This window comes from Dipodomys merriami, unplaced genomic scaffold (genome assembly GCF_024711535.1).
Source record: "Dipodomys merriami isolate MVZ:Mamm:240054 unplaced genomic scaffold, mDipMer1.0.p SCAF_1, whole genome shotgun sequence".
Lineage (NCBI taxonomy): Eukaryota > Metazoa > Chordata > Mammalia > Rodentia > Heteromyidae > Dipodomys > Dipodomys merriami.
In genome coordinates, this window is record NW_027202270.1 from 2,389,656 (window position 1) to 2,412,553 (window position 22,898).

Sequence of the window (22,898 nt, forward strand, 5' to 3'; positions counted from 1 at the left end):
CCTGCCCCGCCCCGCGGCCGGGAGACGCGATTGGCCGCGCGGGGTCAGGCGGCGCCGGGCGGAGTCCGCCTGTCACTTTCCCGCGGCCGGCGCCGGGTGTTCGCGTTCGCCGGCCCGGCCCGGGCCCCGGCGCCCCACGCCCGGTCCTCCGCCTCCGCGGGGCCGGTGTCGGGGTCTCCGGAGCGGAGGCTACGGCCTAGGTAGCGGTGAGGAGCGAGGCGCGGGGTGCGGAGGCCCGGGCCGCGGGGGTGGGCGGGGCGGGGGCGCGGGAGGGGGTACGGATCCCGGGGCTCGGGAGGGGGGGCGGAGGCCCGGGCCGCGGGGTGGGGGGGCGGAGGCCCGGGCCGCGGGGTGGGGGGGCGGAGGCCCGGGGCGCGGGGTGGGGGGGCGGAGGCCCGGGGCGCGGGGTGGGGGGGCGGAGGCCCGGGGCGCGGGGTGCGGAGGCCCGGGCCGCGGGGGGGGGGCGGGGGCGCGGGAGGGGGTGCGGATCCCGGGGCTCGGGAGGGGGGGCAGAGGCCCGGGGCGCGGGGTGGGGGGGCGGAGGCCCGGGCCGCGGGGTGGGGGGGAGCGAGGCCTGGGCCGCGGGGTGGGGGGGCGGAGGCCCGGGCCGCGGGGTGGGGGGCGGAGGCCCGGGCCGCGGGGTGGGGGGGGGCGGGGGCGCGGGCCGCGGGGTGGGGGGGGGAGCGAGGCCCGGGCCGCGGGGTGGGGGGGGCGGAGGCCCGGGCCGCGGGGTGGGGGGGGGGCGGAGGCCCGGGCCGCGGGGTGGGGGGGCGGGGGCGCGGGCCGCGGGGTGGGGGGGGGAGCGAGGCCCGGGCCGCGGGGTGGGGGGGGGCGGGGGCGCGGGCCGCGGGGTGGGGGGGGAGCGAGGCCCGGGCCGCGGGGTGGGGGGCGGAGGCCCGGGCCGCGGGGTGGGGGGGGCGGGGGCGCGGGCCGCGGGGTGGGGGGGGGAGCGAGGCCCGGGCCGCGGGGTGGGGGGGGCGGAGGTCCGGGCCGCGGGGTGGGAGGAGCGAGGCCTGGGCCGCGGGGTGGGGGGGCGGAGGCCCGGGCCGCGGGGTGGGGGGAGCGAGGCCCGGGCCGCGGGGTGGGGGGCGGAGGCCCGGGCCGCGGGGTGGGGGGGGCGGGGGCGCGGGCCGCGGGGTGGGGGGGGGAGCGAGGCCCGGGCCGCGGGGTGGGGGGGGGAGCGAGGCCCGGGCCGCGGGGTGGGGGGGGCGGAGGTCCGGGCCGCGGGGTGGGAGGAGCGAGGCCTGGGCCGCGGGGTGGGGGGGCGGAGGCCCGGGGCGCGGGGTGCGGGGGGGAGCGAGGCCTGGGCCGCGGGGTGAGGGGGGAGCGAGGCGCGGGGTGAGGGGGGGAGCGAGGCCCGGGCCGCGGGGGGGGGGGAGCGAGGCCCGGGGCGCGGGGTTGGGGGGTGCGGGGGCGCGGGGTGGGGGGGGGGAGCGAGGCCCGGGCCGCGGGGTTGGGGGGTGCGGAGGCCCAGGGCGCGGGGTTTGGGGGTGCGGAGGCCCGGGGCGTGGGGTTGGGGGGTGCGGAGGCCCGGGCCGCGGGGTGGGGGGTTGGGGGGGGAGCGAGGCCCGGGCCGGCGGGGGAGCGAGGCCCGGAGGAGCGGTGAGGAAGCAGCACCGGCGTGGAGGCCCCGGAAGCCGGGGCTGCAGCCCTGGACTCTGGCGAGACCCCCAGCGCTGCGGTCCTGGGCCGGCCGCGCGCAGCCGCAGTTTGTCCCGGGCGCTAACTGCGCGTCCTGTCTTGCCGGTGGGGACGGTGCTTTGCTGTAAGGTATCCATACTACCTCCTCCCCCCCCCCCAAAGCTACAGGCAGTTATTAAACAGTTAAAAAGATGTGGGGGGCTGGGAATGTAACTCAGTATTAGAGCACTTGCCCTGGGTTCAACTTGACAGCGCAATGAAGATATACACATTCGTGCTTATGTGTTTACATATGTACAGCATGCACACATGTATGCATTTATAAAGCATTAGGCTGTAATAACTGAGTTTGAAATCCAGGGAGAAGGACTGGACGGAGATTCTAGGACAGTCAACTTACTTTGCTTGATGTTGCAGGGGTGGTCCTATGCCTTGTATGACCAAGGGTGAGCTCAGATGCTGACCAGGACTCAGTGACAGCAACAGTGGGTGCTTGTTCATGTATGAAGGCAGGTACATCCCTAATGACAGAACTTTGATGATATGAGCCAAAAGTCACTTCATAAAGTCTGTATTTTTTAAAATCGGTAATGTGCACAGCTGTATTGCAATAGTTATACTTCACAATACACAGGCCCAAGGGCAGCGGGCCCACTCATTTACACCTGTGAGGAATAAGGCTGTCATGAACACTAGTGGAAAGGTGAGCCAAACTTCCAGTTCTCTGGGACGAGTGGCCAAGAATGTGTGGCTGGGCCTGACTGAATCTGCTGTCTCTCCTCCCAGTTCTGAAGGTTTTTACTTCCTGTGTCGAAGGGTCTGTAGTTGGTGCATGCATATTTAAGACTGTTTTCTTGGTACTGAATCTCTTGCTATGTAACATCCTGTCTCTAGCTTGCTTTGTCCAGAAGACTAAATATCAGATGTCATCCTTCACTGATTTATTTTCTACAAGTGTATACAAATTTCTTTTCAACCTTTCAGTCGTGAATGTCTGTGGACTTGATGCTCTCTTCCAAGCTGCATGTCATTCCATCTTTTTATCCATTCTGCCAGGTTTCACTTTGGTATACTTAGATCATTTACATACAGTGTTTTGAGATAGGGTCTTGCTATGTGGTCCAGCCAGCCAGGATCTTTTTCTTGCCTCAAGCTGCAGTGCTGGGATTACAGGCATGAACCACCACACCACGCTCTGACATGTTAGCTGTTAAATCTACCATTTATCTTCTGTTTGGTTCATGTTTTTCTCCACCCTTTTTGTTTGCCTTCCCCGTAGGTTGCTTGAACAATTTTTAGCTTTACTTGAATAATTCTGTCTTGATTTCTGGGTGCCAACTTCAAAAATGGACATAATTTATATACCATAAAATTCACTCCTTGAGCATAAAATTCAATGGAAAGGCTGTGCAACCATCGACAATTCTAGAACATTTACATCATTTCCCACAGAAATACTGCACCTGTTGTACCGCTTCCCTCCTCTCAGCAGCCCCAAGCTACGGCCATCTCTCTACATCGCCCCCTGGGGGTTCCACATCTATGATCCTACACTCTGGCCTTTTGTGTCTGGCTCTTCCCGAGAGGCGTGTGGGAGGCTCATCCAGGCTGTAGTCCCTGCCTGAATTTCACTCCCTTCTGTGGTGGACGCCGGTCCTCACCTGTCACTCCCATGTGTGGATGCCGGTCCCCGCATATTCCTTCCATGTATGGACACCAGTCCCCATGTGTCTCTTCCATGTATGGATACCGGTCCCCACATGTCCCTTCCGTGTGTGGAAACTGGCCCCTGCATGGCCTCCCCACAGGGTCTTATTGCCTGTCCCTCGATGCATATTTGGTGTTGGTTTTGGCTTTGACGAGTACTGCTCTGGAAATTCATGTGAGTCCCTTTGTGGACGTTTTCAGGTCTGCTGAGTAGATCCTAGGACTAAGTCTCCACTAATATGCCGTTGAATTTGTGGAGGAACTTCCAACAAGTTTTCAGAAAAGACTGCATCGTTTTATATTTGAACAATAGTGTATGGACATTCAGCTGGAAGGTGGCTTAGTGGCCGAGTGTTTGCCTAGCATGCATGAAGCCCAGGGTTTGATTCCTCAGTACCACACAGAGAGAAAAAGCTGGAAGTGGTGCTGAGGCTTAAGTGTACAGTGCTAGCCTTGAGCAAAAGCAGCTCAGGGGCAGTGCCCAGGCCCTGAGTTCAAGCCCCAGGAATGTCCCCACCCCCAATAATGTATGGAGATTCTAAGTCTTCAACATCTGGTGATATTTCTTTTTCTCTTCTAAGTAACTGTATTAGCCATCTGGTGGGTGTGAAGCACCTGACTAATATTCATAGTCACGTGGAGCACCCTCATGCGTGTGGATCGCCCGTTGACGATTCTTCACCACGGTGGAATCTGTACAGACTCTGCTGGCTGAATGTCTGGCATGTTACCACCGCCTCGGCACCTGGGGCATCGGGCGGCGGCAGTGGGAGGTGACTGAGGCCAGGATTTTAAGACCTGTCTGGGCAACACAGGGAGACTCTGACTCAAAAAGAACCACCATCCATTTAAAAAACAGATTATCAGGGCTGCAGATGGCTCACTGATAGAGCTCTTGCCTAGCTGTTGAGATTCAGGGGTTTCATCCAAGCACTAAGGTATGGGCGGGCGTGCGCACACACACACGCACACACACACACACACACACACACACACACACACACACACACACACACACACACACTTAGGTCATTGTCTTAACTGGTTAAGAACTTTTTTTTTGGTGCCAGCCTTGAACGCAAAGCTTGGGTGCTGTTGCTATGCTTTTGTGCACAAGGCTAGCACTCTACCACCTGAGCCATAGCTCTCCTCATCGGCTTTTTGGTGGTTGACTGGCAGTGTCATGAGCTTTCCTGCTTCAGCTAGCTTTGAAGTACAGTCCTTAGATCCCAGCCTCCTGAGTAGTGAGGATTACAGGTGTGAGCCTCTAGCACTGGCTGTGTGTTTTATATGCCAGGCACTGGACCTACCTGCACTGGGTATAATCTGAAAATGGTGCCCCTGTTGTCTTTTCACCTTCTTGCTGGTATCCCCTGAAACACGCTTGTAAAGTTTGTTGTAATCCAGGATTTGCTAATTTTTTGTCTGTATTGTGCTATCATATCTAAAAGTATTTTGCCTAACCCATGACTATAGACGCCTTGCTCTTATGGTTTCCCTAGTTTTGTACTTGTAGCTTTTTTTGTTGGTGGTGGTGGTGGTGGGGCCTGAACTCTGGCCTGACCACTGTCCCTGCGCTCTTCAGCTCAAGGCTAGCGCTCTACCACTTGAGCTACAGCACCACTTCCGGTTTTCTGGTGGTTTATTGGAGATAAGAGTTTCACAGACTTTTCCTGCCTGGGCTGGCTTTGAACCACAATCCTCAGATCTCAGCCGCCTGAGTAGCTAGGGTTACAGGCGTGAGCCACCGGCGCCCGGCTGTACTTGTAGCTTTTACACATAGGTCTTAGTAAATCTGATAACACAACATGAATCAGGAGTCCAAATTCAGGGCATCCCAGCAACATCTGCTGAAAAGACATTTGTTTCCTTTGCCTAACTGTCTTGATACTCATGAAAACAACAATCATGCCAGGCACAGTGGCTCATGCCTGCAATCCTCACTATTGGGAGGCAAAGACCAGGAGCATCATGGTTTAAGGCGAATTGGCGTCAAAAGTTCTTGAGAACCCAAGTTGAGCAATAAAAGCTGAGCTACATAGTGCATGCCTGTCACTCCTGCTACACAGGGAACATAAATAGGAGGATCATGGTCCAGGTGGGCCTGGGCATTAATACATAGCACCTATTAGAATAACTATAAGCAAAAAGGGCTGGGGGCGTGGCTCAAGTGGCAGAGCACTCATACAGCAAGTGAAAGACCCTGAGTTCAAACCCTAGTACTGCCAAGCACAGCAGCAACCAGTTCTTCACAGACGTCTCTCGGCTGTTCGTGCTGCAGACTCTTCCTCTGCTGCGGCTGCCACACACCACTGTTCAGTCCTGCAAGGCACAGGTAAGCACAGCAGACTCAAGTCACCGGACCCTGCCTGCGCTTCTGCGTCCAGGGCTCCTCACAGACGCACTGAGGTCAAAGCCCTGTGGGACGGGGAAGGGCACAGGTTTACTGAGGCCGAGGACAGTGTAAGATGTGTGATGATATAAGTGGCTGGTTTGAGATCAATGACCTGTCAGTGTCACACATGGGCTGTCAGCAGCTGCAGTGAGGCCAGAGAATGTAGCAAAGATTCAGACAAGGGCCTCCTGGCAGCCCCTAGCTACATCAGGGACTGTTCACACCTGCTGCCACCCACGGCCCGATGCTCCTCAGACCACACACAGGGTGCCAAGTCACGGTGGCTGCTCACTCAGAACAGGTGCCTGCTTGGCAAGCACTTATCCCTGCAGGCCGTGCAAGGCCCTGATACAGACTGAAACCAGTGGACTTGCTGGGAGAACTCCAGCTCTGTGAATTTGGTGGAGGAAAATCAATGAACCCTTCTCTGTACATCACCCTTACAATAAAATACACTAAAATTAAAAATCCACGAGTCCATCGAGTTCCCTAGGTTCACGCCTGTAATTCTAGCAACTCAGGAGGCTGATATGTGGATCACAGTTAAAGCTACTTCATGAGACTCTTATCTCCACTATACCAGCCAATAGCAGAAAGGTAGCTGCGGATCAAGTGGTAGAGCACCAGCCTTAAGCAAAAAAAAGCTGAGACAGCACCCAAGGCCCAAGTTCATGCCCAGTACCAACACCAAAACAAAAACCAACAATGAGTCCAAAGCCCAGATTTTGAGATCATGCAGAAAGTGCTTTGGCCTGGGGGCGGGGGAAGGGGGGGGGAGGGGGATGGACGGACAGGGTGGGACACCAGCAGAGCCAATAGGTCTGAAGATCACGTCTGAGGGCCGCAGGGGCTGAGCGCCAGTGGCTCATCCACAGCAGCGTCTCGGTGCTCTCGGGAGGGTCTGCAGTCACAGAATGGGAAGATCTATCTGGAAACGTCTTTGCCAAGGGTGCCATCTCTGACAAGGCCTTTTCTTGCTGTGAGGCGTCTGGAGGTCAGCGTCCTCATGCACACTGTGACTCAGGGTGGTGCACAGGGCACTGCCTGCCGCCCATCACACTCCACACACGTGCCCACAGCTCCAGCACCGTGACACCGCCAGCCAGCAGCCCTGTCAACTCTGCTGGGGTTTGCCATACACTGGCGTCAGACCTATGGGCGCACAACTGCAGGCTCCTGGCTACCAAGCGAAGGCTGTTATGGAGCCTGGCCGTGGGACGGAAAACTCATTACCACTGAGATGCTGCCACTCCACTGAACCTGGGGTGAGGACTACCAGTGGGTCACCCTTGGGTCCAATGGACACAATTCCTCACGCCAACCAGGAAAGCCTGGTCACCTGCTGAGTCTCCAAGTCAGATAAGTCTCAAGCCAGAGACTGTATAAACAGAGAAAAGCAAGCTGGACCCAGCAGATAGCAGACAGGGCTATCGCTGTCTGGCAGTTAAATCTGAGTTTCAGGCAGATGCGGGGGGGGGGGGGGGTAAAGGGGGGGACTGCAGAAGCACAGAGACTGGCAGTTAAATCTGAGTGTCAGGCGGGGTGGGGGGGAGGAGATTGCAGAGGTGCAGAGAGACTGGCAGTAAAATCTGAGTGTCAGGCAGGCAGCAAATGAAACCAGACAGACATTTATTTTGCATTTGATTTCACTGGCTCAAATGTCTAAATGCCAGAACGATCCACTTCCTCTCTTCGAGGCTCTTCCTCTGAAGCGTATCAACCTGACCACGCATGGCACATGCTGGGCCTGGCGCCTGGCCCTCCATGGCTGGGGGGCGGGGAGGGGCTTGCTCCCAGGGCCTGGCACCCCGCCAACTCAGGATGGCCACAGCCCAGTCTCGTGGTGTCAGACACGGGGCGGTCTCCCAAGGCGCCTCCTGTCTCTTGCAGGACAGGGCTCTGATAGGCAGCCACAGGCCCACGCTCATGCCCACCGCAGGACCCCCAACCCCGGCTAGCCTGAGCCCCAAGCCCTGCCTTTTATTTTTATCATCCAGATCTAGCTTCCAAGGGCTCCAAAACATCCTCGCCACATCTGGACACGAGAGCAGCAGCTGTTTAGGGGCTGCCTTCTGCTGCGCTCGGAGAGAATGACTAATGTGTCTTTCAGTTTCTTTGTATTTCTCTTCAAGAGTTGCTTGACCCGACATCTTTGTGTCTGCTCTATACAATGAAAATACAAACTAAATGAGAATAGAAAAAAATAATTAAAGCATTCAATTGTACAAATTACAAATCTGTTCCAAAATATACTTACATTAAATAAAATACGCATTTCAGTAAGATCTACAGTGAATGGCAATGCATTCTGAGAAGCTTCACATCTAGGCAGGGCCAACCTTCGTGGAGGAAGCTAAGAGAATGTGCATCCAATCTGTTTGCAGCGGGTTTCTTATTGCCAATCTGCGAGTTACACTGAACACATCATTACATCACTTGTGCAGGGACCGGTTCGGTTGGGGAGGGGAAGCAAGCGCTAGCCTCAGGGTTGAGCTCAGGACAACTTCTGAGAAGTCTCACGGGCAGCCTAGACAGCACAGCTTCAGGAGTAAACATGGTAAGGGAAGCAGACAACTCTCTAGAGGCCCAAAGGCTTTCTTGCTGTATTTGTGTTCATCCGCCATCTACAGTTGGCGTCAGGAGGACGGTCTTCTTCGGGACAACATGGTCACAGGCCTGGGGCGATCCCGTGGGCAGAGGGAGCGTGAGGACGGGAGCAGGGCTACCTCGTGCTGTTCCGCATTAGACACGAGCTGTGACACAGTCCACGGGCCTGCAATCCTCCTCCTATCATCTGGCGTAACGCTTGATGTAGTCGTCCACTTTACTCCGGAAGTCCTCCTGTGGAGGGAGAGGGTGGGAGAGGGAGTGAGGGCTCCGTGCGAGGACTGGTGCGTCACCACGGGGTGACGGGATGGCCGGAGACGGCTGGGTCCAATGTCACGTCCCCGCGACTCCACTGCGAGCGTAGGCGGCAGGCGGCGCGGGCGGCGGAGGCTCCTTCGGCACCCCTTCTCCTTCCTCACTCGGCAAGCGTGGAAGGAATGCCCAGGGACCCGAGGCTTCTGACTACAGAGACCCCGCTTTCCAATCTGGCTTCCCAGAATGGCTTCCCCAGACCCTGCCTGGACCCTGCCCGTGTGCAGTGTGCCGCTGCCCCAGCTCAGGCAGCCGCGGCCCCCGTCTGGGAGAAGGACTTGCGTCTTACAGCTCCGACCTCGCGCAGACCACCCAGAGGCCAGCCAGGCCACAGACAGCAGGGACCCACGACTCCACCAGACCAGTAGGGGAGGAAAGTTCTAGAGGCCAGGAGGCCTGAGTGTCTGGAGCCCCCGATCCTCTCACTGTGCAGCTGCCCCACAGGGAGCGGCTCCGGCAGCCGTCAGTCCTTCCGGGGCACGCGTCCTTCCTGCTGGCCGCGTCCACTCGGCCCACGCCCCACCGTGGAGGCGCAGGCCGGGCTCAGGGCCAGGGGCTGCTCTGCCGGGCGGGGCCCACGCGCCAAGGCCTCTGCCAGCTCTGTCTCAGGCACGCCTCCTGCACCGAGGTAACGCAGACCCTGCCCAACTCGGATCTGTGCTGGGTTTGCAAGCTGGGGGGGTGGGGGGTGCTGCAGTGATTTGCTCCCAGTCGGGGGGTGGGGGCAGTGGAAAGACACTGTGTACGAAAGCTCCCACGCAAGCTGTTCACCCACAAGGAGGGAGGTGTGTGTGTGCGTGCGCACGCGCATACGTGTGCTGAACAGGGGTTGGGCTTTATGGAAACCAACTGCCCTGCAGCAAAATATCCAAAGGTCACATCCACAGCCTCCAGGCAGGCAGTCCAGCCTGCTCACAGGAGCCAGCACTACAGCTCGGGCCACAAAGCACACACCTGGCAGACCCTGAGGCTGATGGGGAGCGGCCTGCGCAGCTCAGTTGGTGAAGCCCAGCTCCCAGGCCGCAGGACTCGGCGTGTTCCGGCCCTCTGCCCTCACTTCCGCTCATACTGCCAGGGCCACACAGATTCCCTGATCACCTTTCTTCTTTTCCTTCTCCTCCTCTGCTGCTGCTTCTGCGTTGTTCATACTAGTGTTTGAACCCAGGGCCTGGTGCTTGCCAGGCTGGCACTCTACTAGGTAAGCCATGCTTCTGGCTCTACTTTTTGCTAGTTATTTTGGAAATGGAGTCTGAGACTTTTCTGCCCAGGCTGGTCTTGAATAATGACCCTTCATGTCTCAGCCACCTAAGTAGCTAGGATCAGAGGTGTGAGCCGCTGGTGCCTGGCTGTTTGCCTACTTATTTTTATTTTTGCCAGTATCAGTATTTGAGTCAGGCCCTTGAGTTTGCTTGTTTTGCTGGCACTCTATCCTTTGAGCCATGCTGCTAGCTCTGCTTTTTGCCGGTTATTTTGGAGATGGAGTCCTGTGGACTTTTCTGCCTGGGTTGTTTTCAAACCTCCACCTTCTAGACCTCTGCTTCCTGAGTAGAATCACAGGCATGAGCATTTTCTACCCTGTTTGTCTTCTTGAAATAGGCATTTTACTGGAGACACCTCGTACTCACTTGAAGTTAGCAAGACAGAGCTCTGCACACAGCACGTGTGAAAGTGACTGACTGTGCACAGGCTCAGACCCCAACACACTCTGAAACATTCAAATAAAACCAAGCAGTCCCATATGAGAATGGATCCGAGAGCCAAGTTACTGGCAGCGAATGCATGTCTAAGAAATGGCCTACAATCTGTGCAGATTCAGAAGGCAGAGCGCCAGTGTCCGTCCCCAGGGAGGGTATCCAGGGGCTTCTCCCACAGCCCAGCGGAGAAAGCACACACCAAAAGCTGCTCAAACAGCTGCATCCTCTCTGGCCCAGACTCCTCTAGAACAAATGCACCAGGATTGAAGGGTGCACCTACCAGAGGTATCTGCGGAATTACTGCGTGTAGCTGGAAGTCATCCTGTGGGAAAAACCTGAGTGCTCATCAGGAGGCTCAGGGCTGATGAAAGAGTGGACCTTAGCACTGACTCTGAAGGAAAGGGAGCTGAAGATCCAGAGGATTGCACAGGAGGCCAGACGCCACACGTCCTTCCCTCCCAGCTCCCTGGACCACTGGGAGGGGGGGGGGGGTTGTTTGGTGTATCTGCAGGCTGGGGACAGAGCCAGGTCTCACACACGCTGTGACAAGCACAGTGGCCTGTGGGCTGCACGGCCAGCCCTCTGCTACTGTTATAAGGCAGACGAATAATTGCCTCGTTTCAGTTACTCAGCTGCATTTTACGAGAAGCACTTCTCTGACTGACTGTTCAGAGCACACCACCCTGGAGCACGTGTGTGCAAGCCGCTTAAAGCCCTGGCTCCCCAAATGAGCCCGCTGCTCGCTCACCTTGTCCCGCAGGTGGTGCTCTGCAGCTTCGATGTTCAGTGGGTCATCAAAGTTCAGAAGATCCTTTAAAAAGAGAAACCCAGGTAAGCCCAGGAAGAATACCCATTTCCGGCTAAGTTTTCACTTTACAAAAGGCACCAACAGAAATCATGGTTCCTCTCAGAACGTAAGTGACTCTGATGTAAGCGAGAGTACTGCCGGCATGTTTTCAGAGTGGAAGGGAGACTTATGACTAGAGAAGCCAGGAATGCTTTACGAGGCTCTATCAAAGTTCTGGTGGCGCTGCGGCACAGCAGCGACCCGATCTGATGCCACTGTTGATACTTGAGTACTTCCAAATAAAAGTCTCATCAAAGCAAGACTTTTCCCCTCCTGTGAGCACTCCACACTCTGCACCTGGGTGTGCTCTCTTCTGGTCTCGACTGGCTCTCCCCATCTTCTGACTCCCTTCACAGACGTCACACACAGCCCCTGGGACTCGTCAGGGCAGCAACTCGAGGCGGGGTGCCTCGGCCCCGTCCCCCTCGGGAGGCCACCCCTGCCCCCTGCCTGCCTGCCCGTCCTGCTGGACAGCCAGGCCTGTACGGCTCGTGCCTGCAGGGTGCGGATGTCTTCAGCGGTGGCGCTGCGACGCCTGCAGGCGTCCTGCTCTCCTGCGGAAACCTCACTGCCTCCGGGGACGGGAGCCCGCACTTGGAAGACACTCAGGTGGGACGGACAGCACAGACAGAGCAAAGACAGACTAAATCTGTGTTCATTCACAGTCAGAAAAGTCTCACGGCAACTCTTACAAACTGGCAAAGTCACCAAGTACAGCACCATGGCTCACAGCTGTCATCCCAGCTACCGGGAAGCTAAGGCCTGGAGGAGCAAGGTACACAGCAGCCTAGACACAAGAAGTTTAAAGACTCCATCTCCAATTAACCAGCAAAATACTGGACTGGAGGTGTGGCTCAAGTGATAGAGCACCAGCCCTGAGCAATGAAGCTGAGAGGCCCTGAGTTCCAGTCCTGATACCATGTAACACCTAGCATAGCTCACACGACTTTATGTTCCTTATCTTCTTTACCATACGCCTGCCCTCAAGTGGACATATGGATTGCAATACCCACTACAGACTTAACTGGAACCTCTGACTTGCCCTAGGGATTGGTAAGCTTTGGGGCGCCAGACACCCCCAAACAAAACAGAATCCAAGAAGCCCAGAGTCACCTCTCCCCATTCATCCACCAGTAGCCAGTGGTGGTCAAAACCCACGCATGGCTGCAGAGAAAGCTGGGGTGCACAGCTCTGGAAGGCTCCTCCACCATGCTGCAGATGCGGCTGGCCCTCGGGGACAAACAGAGGCCACCCAGGCTCAGCAGGGCAGAGCGGTGGCTGCTGGCTCTGCCCTGGGACGTCCAGACTCACTCCACCCATCAGCCTAGGCCCACAAACCCACACCAAACCAAGCCACCACCACCGCCCCCCCCCCAATCCCCCTGGCGTCCACCCCTGGGAGGGCCAGAAGCCGCTGAAGTGTGGCTTTCTTGGCCGGTGGGCAGGTGCCGCCCAGACAGTCCAAATGACAATGCAAAGGCAGAGCCTCAGGTTAGCCCCGCACTCAGGGAGGGAGAGGGAGAGGCGTCTCCCAGGGACTGCAGGGCAGGCAGGCTTTCTTATTCACGGACAGTTCCCTGAAGCTTAGTTCTTTAAAAACTCTCAGCCGGGTGGCCAGTGGCTCTCACCACCCCCCCCCCCGCCCGTCCTCCTAGCCACTCAGAGAGGCTGAGATGTGAGGACTGCAGTTGGAAGCCAACCCAGGCAGGAAAGTCTGTGAAACTCTTACCTCCCAAAAACCACCAAAAAGCCAGAAGTAGAGCTGTGGCTCAAATGGTAGAATATCAGCATGCAAAAAAGCTCAAACAACCAAACAACAACAAAAAAACTCTCACCAAAGTAATAGCCCCTTCCTGCCCTACAGAGCCTGGTACAGAACAACCCTGAGGCTTCACAGGACCCGCGGCCGCACCCAGGGCACAGGCCGGGGCAAGCCCTCAGCCTCCCGCTGAGGGAACAGCTGCGTGCCTGGGGAAGAAGCACCGGCGGGCAGCTGGCGGGGCACAAGCAGGGCTCTGCACCCCTCCGCCCCAATCACCCCCCACTGGTCATGAGAGAGCCCCCATCCACAGTGCTGACGGCAAGGACGGGTTACCCCGGTTTACACCTCAGGTGATGTTCAAACCGCCAGCCAGGAAAACCAAGAGAACCTTGGGATTTTGATCGACATACTTACAGTAAATAAAGAGTTTAATCCCCAAACAACATCCTGAAATAAGAAAGAAAACAATTTTCAGCTTCCCGTGGACTCAGCCCATGGCCAAAAACAAGGCAGCGCGCAGCCTGACGCGTCCTCAGCACAGCCGCTCTTCTCCAGACAGGAACTGAAAACCGCTTTCCTTCAGGGACAACACGCCAGGAAGCTCAGGAACAGGTGTGCGACCGGCGGGACCGTGGCGGACCCTCCAGCCCCCGGGGGAGGGGGGCAGGCAGCGAGAGCCCCTTCCCTCCCCCCCCACCACAGACTTTGGAAAAGCACCTGTAGAACAAAGCCTGCTGGCTGGGCGCTGACTGCTCTCGTCCATCATCCTAGCCACTCAGGAGGCTGAGACTGAGGACTGCAGTTCAAAACCAGCCCCGGGCAGAACCGTCATCTCCAATTATCTACCAAAAAGAAACAAAAACAAAAACTACAAAGCCAGAGTTGTGGCTCAAGTGGTAGAGTGCTAGCCTGGAGCAAAAAAAGTGCAGAGACCTGAGCTCAAGCCCCAGGATGGGTACCAAAAAATAAATTAAAAATTACAAAAAAAAAAAAAATAAAGCAAAATTTGCTATTTGTAATTCCAACTGCATTTGGGGGGCTGTAGATAAGCTAACTACTCCCCCCCCAAGTCTTCTAGGTTTGCTCTAGTTACCTCAAAAACCAAGGGATGGACAACATTTCCAGGACTGAAAACTTCATTAAAACAAAATGTGTCATTCCATCACAGACTGGCAGGCTGCGACTCAACCACGAGGCCCGCTCCAACGGCATCCTGTCCTCTCTGTGGCTGCTCCTCTGCTCCTCCGCATTCTCAGCTAGTGGTTAACTGTTCTGTTTCCTCCCATCATCCGCCCCTCCATTCATCCACACACCACGGCTCCCGGCCCAGGGCTCAGTCTGGGGGCTGGGCAGATGGGCGGGGCGGGGCTCAGGCTCACACACAGCCCTCCTCGCTGGGGGCAGGAGAGGGGCGCCTTCTGGGCAGGGTGGCGCTGAGGGCATGGGGAGAAGCGGGAGAGTTGGGGCGGGCTGCCCCTGTGGCAGAGCCCTCAGCCCACGAGGGTCTCATGTGGTCAGCACATTCTGACCCTGGACACAGGCCCACAGGTTTCATGCACTGTTTTCCCAAGATGCCTGTTTGGTGACAGTCCTTCAGACAGGGTCACAGCACAGCTAGCTGAGTGCTGTCTCCTGGAGGGTGTTTAGCCCTGGCCAGCAGCCTTCATCCAACCAGGTGTGGACGGGCCCAAGCTTGGCTGAGCAGCGGCGGGTGGCGGGTGCTGGGGAGACAAGGGCCAAGGGTGTGCCTGGCCACCTGTGTGGGCACACTGCCCTCCCAGGAGTCTGCTTGCCTGAGCAAGGGGGGGACTCGGTGCCAGAGGTGCCGCTTACCTTGAGCGTTCTGGTGGGAGCCCAGCCGGTGCCATCGATAGAATGCTCTCTCAGCAAACTGAAACAGACACAAGAATGCCACGGGTCTTGTGTGTGCAGCAGGGCGCTTCAAACCCTGCACGGGTCCCCGAGGGCTCCACGGTGTCTGCGTCTTTGTTTAGGAACAGGGGAGACGCAGTTCTGAAACTGACTCCTCGGTGTTTCTGTTCCCGGTCTGCTTGAAGAGGCCTTCCCCACCTCACCTCCAAGGGGGGTGCACGCTCGGCAGTGATCTCCTGTTATTTTACTTCTTTGTTGTGCAGACACCCTTTCTTGTGACGTGGGTGTTTTAAGCAAGTCCGGCCACAGTGGAAATGACAGGAGCACTGACTGGCGTGGAGCGGTGGGGAGTTGGGGAGGGAGCTGGGTGAATGGTTCACCCGAGCTATGGCTGAGCTTCCTCTGAGCCACCTTGGAGGGATTCCTTGGAGAGTTCCTGGTTCATTTTAGTGCCCAGTTTTTCAAAAAACACAAGGTGAAAGGAGGAGCAGAAAGGTGCAATGCCTACATGCCTCTGATCATATAAAATAATATTTATCAAAATGAAAAACCCAACTCAAGAGGAGCTGGACACTGGGTGGCTCAGGCCGGTGAGCCTGGCTGCTCAGAAGGCTGAGATCTGAGGATCATAGCTTGAGGTTCAGGCAGACAAACCCCAGAGACTTATCTCCAATTAACCAGCAAAAAGCCAGAAATGGAGGTGTGGTTCAGCTAGTAGAGTACCACTGAGCCCTGAGCACAGAAGCTGCGTCCAAGTAGGAATGAAAAGAAAAGAAAAAAAGAAAGGGAAGGGGGAAAAAAAACTCAAAAGGGAGACCATTAGCAGATAAATGCACAGCTTGGAGAGGACGTGGCCACAGAGGAGCGGTGTGTGCTTCTCCCACTCCTCATGTTGGGCCTGGACACTTGGACTCCAGGGAAACAGAGCTCTAGACTGCAGGAGGGCGGGGCGGGCGTGGGGGGATACTACTCCAACTTTATCAAAGTGGCAGGCCTCATGAGTGCAGGCCACACCCACACTGTGCTCACAGTGCAGGAGGGAGGGACACTCACCTCAGACATATCTCCCCTGTCTCTGTGATATTAGGGTGCCAGATCTTGGTCAGACATTTCACTTTGGGAGGCTGCAATATAGAGAGAGGTCAGGATGAGTGTCTGTGCACAGAGGGCCTTTACACTGCACACACACACACACGCACACACACACACGCACACACACACACGCACACACACACACGCACACACACACACAAGGGAGGCTGCAACACAGAGAGAGGTCAGGATGAGTGTCTGCACAGAGGGCCTTTACACTGCGTGCGTACACACACACACACACACACACACACGAGTCTCCACTCCATCTAGTCACCACCTGCACAGAGCATATGTGCACACCACGCCTGTAAACACACCTTAAGTGCACCTCTACAAGGCGTGACAAGACCTGGCCACAGGCTGTGAGCTGGCCCAGCCCAAACTCCAACCAGACAGCTTTGTATGAAAGGCTACTGTACCACGCTGGCCACGAGCGCCCCTCGTGAGGCCAGTCTCTGTCCCTGGCTGGACGTCTGTGCACACACTAGCATGGTCCACATGGGGACATATGTCTGGGTGTTCAGAGTTGGCCCTGCCCAGCTCAGACCCTGGATTACAGATTCCATCATGAATTGACTATGAGAAAAGCGATGCTAGGCCAAGTTTAATCCCTGGTACCTCTCAAGCCAAAAAAAGGTAATCCATACTCTTTTAGGGAGACAACAAAAGTGAAATACACACTGATTTATAACTTATGTAAAATTATAGCAAACAGTTTAAGTTCATAATGATGTAAGGTATATAATTACATAACTACAGGTAAATATCGCTACATACAGAAATGTTTCTTCATCTTTGAGGTCTTTTGGACGTAATATACCATCCTACTCCATGCAGAGTGCCCTGGCTCTCCCCTCACAGGTGTGTGTGCCTTGTGCATCCACACGGTTGTCCTTTCAGACAGCCCTGGGGGTCCCAAGGCTGCCCTACTTCCTCCACTGAAGACCTGCCATGGCCATGGGCCTGCCCACTTGCTCACATCCTGTAGGGAGGCCTCTGCAGGCGCCCTCCAGAGCAACAGGATCAGAGGCCCTGGCTGACGGTGCAGGGGACCTTCAGAATGGCCACCCCACGCCTATGTGCAGCCCACGGGGACCTCAGCGAGATGCCCTGGGTCGGCACAGGGGTCACAGCCAGTCCTGCCAGCAGGTGGCGTGTGGGACGGGCCGACCTCCAGGGAAAGCGGCTCTCATCTTGTTGGCAAGTCCATCGGCCGGGGCCAAACTCTTCCCTGAGCTGCCACAGGGAGTCAGGGCACAGCGTGCTCCGGTGCCCGGGTGGAGTGAGGAGGTGGGCTGCAGGCTTCCCAGGCTCCTCAGCAGCCCAAGGCCGTCTGGTAATCCTGCACGCTCCATAAGTGTGGTTAAAATAGCCAAATGGTCCTTGGCAGAGGAAAGTTTCCTTCCTCTTGCCTTTGACATGACGCACAAAGGTAAGCATGCTCGGATACTTAGTAAGTCTGGAACGTTACATTCTGTATGCCTAGTGGTTTCCAGAAACCAAACACCAGCCCCCAAACTCTTCATCTCAACCTTAAACCAATCTTCCCAGCTGCCTCTGTGAGGCGTCTTGGTTTGTCATCTGGGGAGATGTAAAGTCTCAGTGTTAGGTGGCTGGCTGGCTGGCTGGACACCTGACATGCTCCTCACTTTCTTGTCTTTATTAAAACAATTGTTTTCTTCTTCTTAGATTGCCAACAATTCCTCATCTCTGAAAAGAACTTTTAGTATAGTAGCCCAATAGAAATCCATTTTGTAGGTCCAAACCTGTGATCTTAGCTACTTGGCAGCTCTGACAGGATTGGCGTTCAAGGCCAGACTAGGCAAACTTGTACCTGTAGCTGGGCGCAGTGGCATGAGCCTGCTGCCTGGAGGAAGGTGGGATCATGGTTGTGGGCCAGCCCAGGCAGAAAAATGCCCAAGACCCCATCTCATTCCAAGAGCAAGAGGCTGTGGTCATGGCAGGAGGCCTAAGATAAGCAGCAGATCCCAGCAAAAGGTAAGAAGGTAAAACAGGTCCAGAGGTGTGGCTTAGTGGTAAAGTGCCTACCCTGAAAGTGGAAGGCCTGGAATTCAAACCCTAGTACTACCAGAGGGGTGGGGGGTGGGGGGGAGAGGGAGGGAGAGATTTGGCTTCAAGTAAAAGAGAGTTGCAGGGCTGGGAAGGTGGCTCAGTGGTAGAGTGCTTGCCTAGCATGCATGAAGCCTTGGGCTCAACTCCTCAGTACCACATACTCAGAAAAAGTCAGAATGGTGCTATGGCTCAAGTGGTAGAGTGCTAGCCTTGAGCAAAAGAAGCTCAGGAACAGTGCCCAGGCCTTGAGTTCAAGCCCCAGGACTTGGGGAGGGGGGGGGGAGAAGAGGGGAGAAGAGGGAAGGAGAGGGAGAGAAAGGGAGAAAGAGGGAGAGGGGGAGGGGGAGGGGGAGGGGGAGGGAGAGAGGGGGAGAGAGAGAGTTGCAGTCACTGAACTGTACCCTGGTGTTTGGTGCCAACAGTCGGTAGAGGTAACGCCAGCACAGCAATGGCATCCTCAGGCTTTGCTCAACACAGACCACCAGATTTTTCTGTTACATTTGATAGGCTGAGAGGGTTAGAAAGCATCAGGAGTCTCCCCCCTTCTCCCTCCTCCCCACCCCTCTCTCTCACACACACAGACACGCTTATCTCTCACTGTATACACACAGTGTATACAGTAAATACCCGGGGGAAGAGCCGTCCAGCTGCCTGGGCCACGGCTCTGCAGCACAGCCCCGGCCTCTGACCCCACCTCAGGAGGGTGGCGCTGCTCAGGAGCTTCAGTGGTTTCTCAATCCCAAGTCGAAAATACTTAACAGAACCTCCAAATCTGAGCTGCTTTTCCCTCGCCCTGATTCCTCTCTTGTCCCCCCACAGGTGGCAAATCCCACAGCTGTGACCCCAGCAGGTCAGAGCTGACTCAACTCCTCCTCAAAAGCTGAACCCACCCCGGCAACCTTCCAAATGTGACCCCCGCCTTTCCTTCTCTGATGGACAGGAGTCCACTAGCTTCAGACCATCTGCCAGTCTGTCTGCTCCTTCACTATTCCCTCCCCACCTCTAAAGCACAGAGCAAACCCGGAACCTCAGCTCCGGGGAGGATGCCTTACATGAACACGAGTCGTCGCTGTGCTCGCAAGCTCTACAGCACGCACACTGTACGGTTCTAGAATTCTGGCACTGTACTGTGAAGTGCCGATCTTGAACAACGTGCCCCATACTTAGCAAAACGACCTGGCACAGAGCACTCATCCACACTTGCCGAGGAAATGAATTTCTGTACTGAAACCCCAGCTGCTACGAGGGGCGGCAGGGGAGCACGGAGACTTGGTGCCCAGTCCCCAAGAGGGTCCAAATCCCCTCCCCGGGACAGGCACCCCACCTGGGCTGGGGAGACAAGGCTCAAACGGAGACTACTCACCACCATGTTGTACGCATCAGGAACTTCAGTTTCAAACTGAAATTTTCCACCCTGGTAGTAACCCTCATCTATTAAAAACACAAAAAAAATCCTTTAAATAGACAAACAAAAAAGGGACAGAAGGCAAACACTAAGTTAGGGTTTGGCAAACAAAGGGAATTAGACTAGGGCTGCAGAGCTGGGGGGGGGAGGGGGGTCAGTCCTGCCCTGGGCAGGGCGGGGCACAGGGCGTGTCCTGGGCTCTCCCTTGCCCTGGGCCCTTCCTGTCCTCCATGAGGTGAGGGGCTCCACCACACCTTCCCCACGATACTCTGAAACCTGCGGTCATAAGCAAAGTGAACCTCCCCTACCTTACAGAGTTCCTCCAGCAACAAGAACACTAACCCGTGTGTATGTCTAACTCTTATACAGGCACCTGGATTTGTGACCGTACAAAGACAGCGAGCGACAGCCCACTGTTCTTCTCCCAGGCACTGAGGAGGGATCCTCACGCCGATTTGGACACGAGACACTGAACCTCAAAACCTCACACGAGGCTTCTTAGCTTAGGTGGTGAAGTCCACTCTGCACGGCCACCACGGCTCACGGGGGCTCGTGAGCCTGCTCTGCCCCCTCACCAGAGACCAGCTTCCCTGCCACACACGCGGCCCGTCGCAGGGCCCAGGCTCTGTCCTTCCAGGAAGGACCGCTGCCCACATTAGACACAGCGCTAACACCAGACTACTCCAGAATCTTCCATCCTTCCTCCTTGGTATTCTCTCCAGTTAGCTTTCCATTCCACTGAAGAAATAAGATTCCAACTCTCTGCCTGTGTCAAAGATGCCAGACCATTCTCTCTGCTGTCCCTCAGCTGGAACTGTAAGTCCTGGTTTTGCAGTCTCCATGGACTATAGCAAGCTTTGTCCATTTGTGCCCTAACAAGCGAGGAGCATCAACCGTAACCAGGACAGCAGTCATCGGTTGACTCTGCCCACCATGCTCTCATTTACACATCTTTTCTTGCTGTTATTTTAAAGGTGATGTACAGAAGGGTTACAGTTATGTAAGTCAGGGAATGGGTACATTTCTTTTTGGACAATGTCACCCCTTCCTTTGTTCTCTCCCAGTTTTTCCCTCCCATCCTCACCCACAAGGTGTACTGTTCCTTTCAACACAGTGTCTAGTGAGTACCACTGCTGCATTTGTTCAGAATTACCTTTCTTAACTCTGCTCTGAAAACAGAAGAGTCCTTTCTCATTTTTCTTCTCTTTCACGAGACCACCTCTGGGAGCTCAGTGCGTCCCTCCTGGAAGCCGCAGCGCTGACCTGACCTGCACGGCCTCGTCGATGCCGAGCCTGCGCCGAAGCTGCACCATCTACCCTGCGGCACGTTCTCCCAGTGCTGACCGCGGGCCCTCTCCCTGACCCCTCTCCTCACCTGGCTCTGCAGCCACACTGCCCCACGCACCTGCGCCAGGCAGGGTGCCTATGGCCTGTGTTCACCGTGGCCCAGTACACCGTGACCCAATTCATGCAGGCCTAGTTCCTAGCCAAGGTGCTGAGGCTAGAACCATCTGGCTTCTTGGCCAACTAGGACTTAGCACACAACAATGTGCAGAGGGAGAAAGCTGAGCCCCACTTTCCATTACAATGTGAGGAAACCCTTCCCTCCTCCCTCCCCCCAGCTCGAGTCCACTTCTTCTTGTCTTGGAGGAAGCACACGCCAGAGTGTGCCAAGGGGACCAGGTGTAAGAGCAAAACCTTCAAGGAGTGTGTGCACACAGGCCCCTAGGCAGGACCCATTTCTACACGGCCGAACTCCATGCTGGACAACATGCCAACATGCTCCTGGGGCCTACTGGTCTCCCAGCCCCTAATTGCTCCACTTCAAAGGAAGGCCTCCTCTCACAGGCTGGGTGAACTGCCCTGCCTCCGGGTGTGAACATCCCCAGAAGACTGAGGCCCCATGCACTTCCCCTGCCTCACACTGAGTGTGTGTGTGCGTGCGCGCATGCGTGTAAGGTACAACACTGTGTCTACGAAACGCACTTCGTGGAGGAATGTCCTGAGTTCAGACACTGCACTTTGGCAGCAGGGATGACTGACAAACTGCTTTATAACTCTGATCTCTGCAGTTCTGTGAACGCACGCCTCACGCCCCTGAGAAGCCAGCCAAGAACAACCTTAAGGGCTCTTCCTGTCCAGGGTCCATGCCCATGCCCACCGCAGGGCGACAGGACTGGCCTGAGAAATGTTGAAACAGGAGCTTGAAATAGAGCATGAGCTGGCCACTGTGACAACGAACACGTTTGCCTGTCATTTCTAATAAGTTGAATGTGAAGAATCTGCAGTTCCAACTTCTGGGTGAACACGTAAAGAAAGTGGCAGGACTGTCTTCAGTATCAGCTAACCATGCAATTTTCCCAACTCTAAGTGCTCAGGATGAAGCAGGCTCTCTGGAAGGAAGAGCGGCAGGTGTGGCGCCGGCTGGCTGCCAGGAGCGAGTGCAGGGACGTGTGCACAGCGAGGGACCTCCCTGGGGAGCAAGGCCTCTGCTACGTCACACACTGTCCACTCCTCTCCGTTGGATGAAAATACCAGAAGACACCTTGTCTAGCCATCAGCAGGAAGACCCTGAAAGACCCTGTTTCTCGCTTGCGATTTTAACTTTCAAATACAAAGACAAGACATACCTATAACAAAACACCTTCCCTACTAGTCTTGTTTATGTGAATAACGTTCTTCGGTACTGGCACTGAACACTTCTTCCTGGCAAGAAGCGATATTCATTCACAAATACCGTCTCCACTAAGGGAAGGCAGCGATAGTAATGGACCATCATTCTCAGACATACACCATGCGAAGGCGCTCATGCTCTTTGATACACTGTATCAAAGCTTACACCCTGCTGCTCAAACCACCACTCAGTCAGCAAGTACTCAACTAGTGTCCACGACTGTGCAGACACATCAACAAGAGACAGTGCCTACCTTATACTCCAGTGGAAAATTATAGACCATCAGGTAAACAAGATGAAGAGTAAGAAGGCAGAGCAGCTGCGTTTCAAAGCCAGCCGTGGGAGAGAGCAAGCGCAGCGGAGAGAAGCCTGGTGTGTGTTCTCAGCATACGGCAGAGGGGAAGGCGGGAGGGGGGGGAGGACCTGGCTGCTCAGAGAGATGGAGGAGAGGCTGAGCAGCAGGGGCTGCAGGGTGGTGTGCAAATCGCAATGCAGAAAACAATATAGAAAGGTGACATTATGACTCCCTCAGAAGCTCATAATCCCTCAATCAAAGTTCAAAAATACTGAAATGACAAAGAACTCAAAAGTCTAGTTTACAAAATGATCAATGACCCAAAGATAACTCACATAAATGAAGTAAAGAAGTTAACAAGTTCTGGATAGTAAAGTCAGTAACATGGATAAGGAATTCAGCAAGGAAATAGAGAATCAGAGAAAAACACAATGGACATGAAATGAAAATCTCAACACAAAGCCCCACCAATAGGCCAGATTAGGCAGAAGAACCACATCAAGGACCGAAGACAAGGCT

At 55.8% G+C, this 22,898-nt stretch overlaps 1 protein-coding gene across 4 annotated transcripts in view; it reads right to left on the reverse strand.

Annotated features, from left to right (window-relative positions):
* Positions 1-7,355: 7,355 nt before the first annotated feature.
* Positions 7,356-22,898, reverse strand: part of Ube2f (ubiquitin conjugating enzyme E2 F (putative)) — a 40,567-nt gene continuing 25,024 nt past the window's right edge. For 2 of the 4 annotated variants that reach the window (XM_070008412.1, XM_070008498.1), the window contains exons 5-10: positions 19,369-19,436; positions 15,891-15,961; positions 14,799-14,856; positions 13,380-13,412; positions 11,105-11,167; positions 7,932-8,584 (exon numbers count right to left, since the gene is read on the reverse strand). In XM_070008412.1, coding sequence (XP_069864513.1) covers positions 8,534-8,584; positions 11,105-11,167; positions 13,380-13,412; positions 14,799-14,856; positions 15,891-15,961; positions 19,369-19,436 — 344 coding nt within the window. In that variant the 3' untranslated portion in view covers positions 7,932-8,533. The other 2 variants (XR_011368923.1, XR_011368926.1) reach the window with 2 other exon arrangements.